General features: G+C 42.2%; 1 protein-coding gene across 1 annotated transcript; it reads right to left on the reverse strand.

Moving 5' to 3' along the window:
* Positions 1–201: 201 nt before the first annotated feature.
* Positions 202–1,384, reverse strand: LOC126629422 (uncharacterized). Its single transcript, XM_050299460.1, has one exon. It carries the CDS (start codon positions 1,357–1,359, stop codon positions 439–441), a length of 921 nt encoding a protein of 306 aa, XP_050155417.1. The 5' UTR covers positions 1,360–1,384; the 3' UTR covers positions 202–438.
* Positions 1,385–2,129: the final 745 nt, after the last annotated feature.

Consider the following 2,129-nt stretch of genomic DNA (forward strand, 5'->3'; position numbering starts at 1 on the left):
TCATTTTCATTACACACCTAATATGTATCACTTATGAATGCAACTACAACCATACGAAACCGAACAAAATGTCACCCATTGTTCTTTTTCAAGTAATTACTTTCTATTTGTTTCAAAACTAATAGTATTAATCAAGCATCAAATGCCACTTTCATATTTTTTCTTACAATACCAAGCATCAAGCCATTAATAAAAGATCATTAAGTGTCATGTCAACATTAATCACATCGTTACACATCAAATGACTAAATAATTAAGAATATAAAAATATCAACTCAAATTTTATCATAGCATAGTAAAATATATGTTTAACTCTATAATGTTTAAAAAAGAAAAAAAAAACTCTATAAGCCTATAAGCTCTGATCATCTATAAGATTTCGAAATTTACATTATATGGTTTACTATATAGAGACCCAACCAATTAAATTAAGTTTATTTAACTCGAGTCAATGACCCAATGCTGCCCATCAAGCTTAATCTTAAGTCCATAAACTCGAGCAAACAAAGTTACCGCCCTTCTTACACCTCTGTCATCTGCCGCCGTAAAATAATCATGCCCGAATATTATTCCGCCAGGACGTAAAATCCGGTAGGCCCGGTTAATATCGGACCATGCCGAAATAAAATCATGACCTGCATCCACTTCGATCAAGTCTCCAAACACGCCCATCTGGCAAAGCCAGTCAAGCCCCGCCCCGGTCGAAAACGGGACGGGCAAAACCGACTCCGTGGCGTTTACTGACACGACGTTCTGCATGAACTGGTAAAGCAGAAGAACGTCGCTATTTAGGAGGCTGATGTCGCTAAATCGACCGCGGAAGCCAGGCCAGCCACGGAAGTCATCGAGGCAAAGGATTTGGGTAGTGTTGAGGCCGAATTGGTGGGTTAACTCCGCCATGTGGATGGCGGAGGCGCCGAGGAAGGTGCCAACTTCGATGATGGTTTGGGGTTTGAGTTTTTGGATGAGGTTTTGGAAAACGGCGCCTTTGGAGCCCCAGCCCTTGATGCGGCTATGGCGGAGGAGAGGAGCGGCGTGGGGAGGGGGGAAGTTGGTGAAGGGGGAGGTGGAGTTGAAGAGGTGGTCAAGGAGAGTTTGGCGGATGAGGTGAGGAGGGAGTGGGGGAGAGCAGTGAGTGGTGAGTAGGAAGTGGTCGAGGTTAGTCGGGAGGCTGGCTAGTTGGTAGAGTATGGGGGTGGAAGGAGGAAAAGAGGGGGGTGAGGAAGAGGTGGTGGGAGAAGAAGAGGAGGAGAGGTAGCCTAGGGTAAAGGAGATGAGGAGAAGGAGGAGGTAGGCGATGGGTTTGGCTAGCTTTAAGGGGGTGAATATTTTTTGGTGGTGGGGATGGTCTCCTCTCATGGCGGTGGGTGATTTTAGTAGATGGGCTAATGAGGGGAGGGGGAAGGGGGGGGGGGGGGGGGGGGAGGTGTGGGAGAGAGAGAGAGATAGAGAGAGAGAGAGAGAGAGATAGAGAGGGATTGAGGGGGACTGATTCGAACTTAAGACCAGGTGTTATGAAAACGACTGGAAAACGTCCTAAGACATGAATCTCCTTGCATGAGTTTATAAGTAAATTGAACTATTTTCCAATTAATTTTATAATTGGACTTGAACTTCTTCGTAGTATCAAAGCATATTGTCTAACATGTGAAACTCAACAGCCATATGTGCTTCACATCACCTCATTTGTCTTGTCCACGTGTTTGACTGGAAAATTCACTAGAGGATGCATGTTGACATGAAACCTACATTGATGAGAGGAGGAACCTTGCATGAGCTTATATGTTTGGCAAATCTCTATATTACTAATTATTTTTATTGTGCAAACTCAATCTTTTCAGTCTTGACATAGATACGTACCGGGGTGAGAGACGAAGGTTTGAATTATAATGCATGAGTACCGTGGGAAATTTAAAAAACTAACCATTTTTATCACATTAATTTGATGCTTACTTGATATACATTAAGGACATGTTTACCTAGACTTGCTATAGTTGTTAATTTCCCTTGTAATAACTAGCTAGCAACCAGAACACGATTTGTTTGTGCAATTAAATGTACTTTTTTATTTTTTATTGTTTAAGGTATAATTGGAACATCCAAAAGTAGATTATAGAATGTCGCATTTT

This window comes from Malus sylvestris, chromosome 7, assembly GCF_916048215.2.
Source record: "Malus sylvestris chromosome 7, drMalSylv7.2, whole genome shotgun sequence".
Classification (NCBI taxonomy): domain Eukaryota; kingdom Viridiplantae; phylum Streptophyta; class Magnoliopsida; order Rosales; family Rosaceae; genus Malus; species Malus sylvestris.

What these genes read in the sequence shown, in the direction of transcription:
- LOC126629422 (XM_050299460.1), bottom strand. Translation starts at nt 1,359, where the DNA reads ATGAGAGGAGACCATCCCCACCACCAAAAAATATTCACCCCCTTAAAG.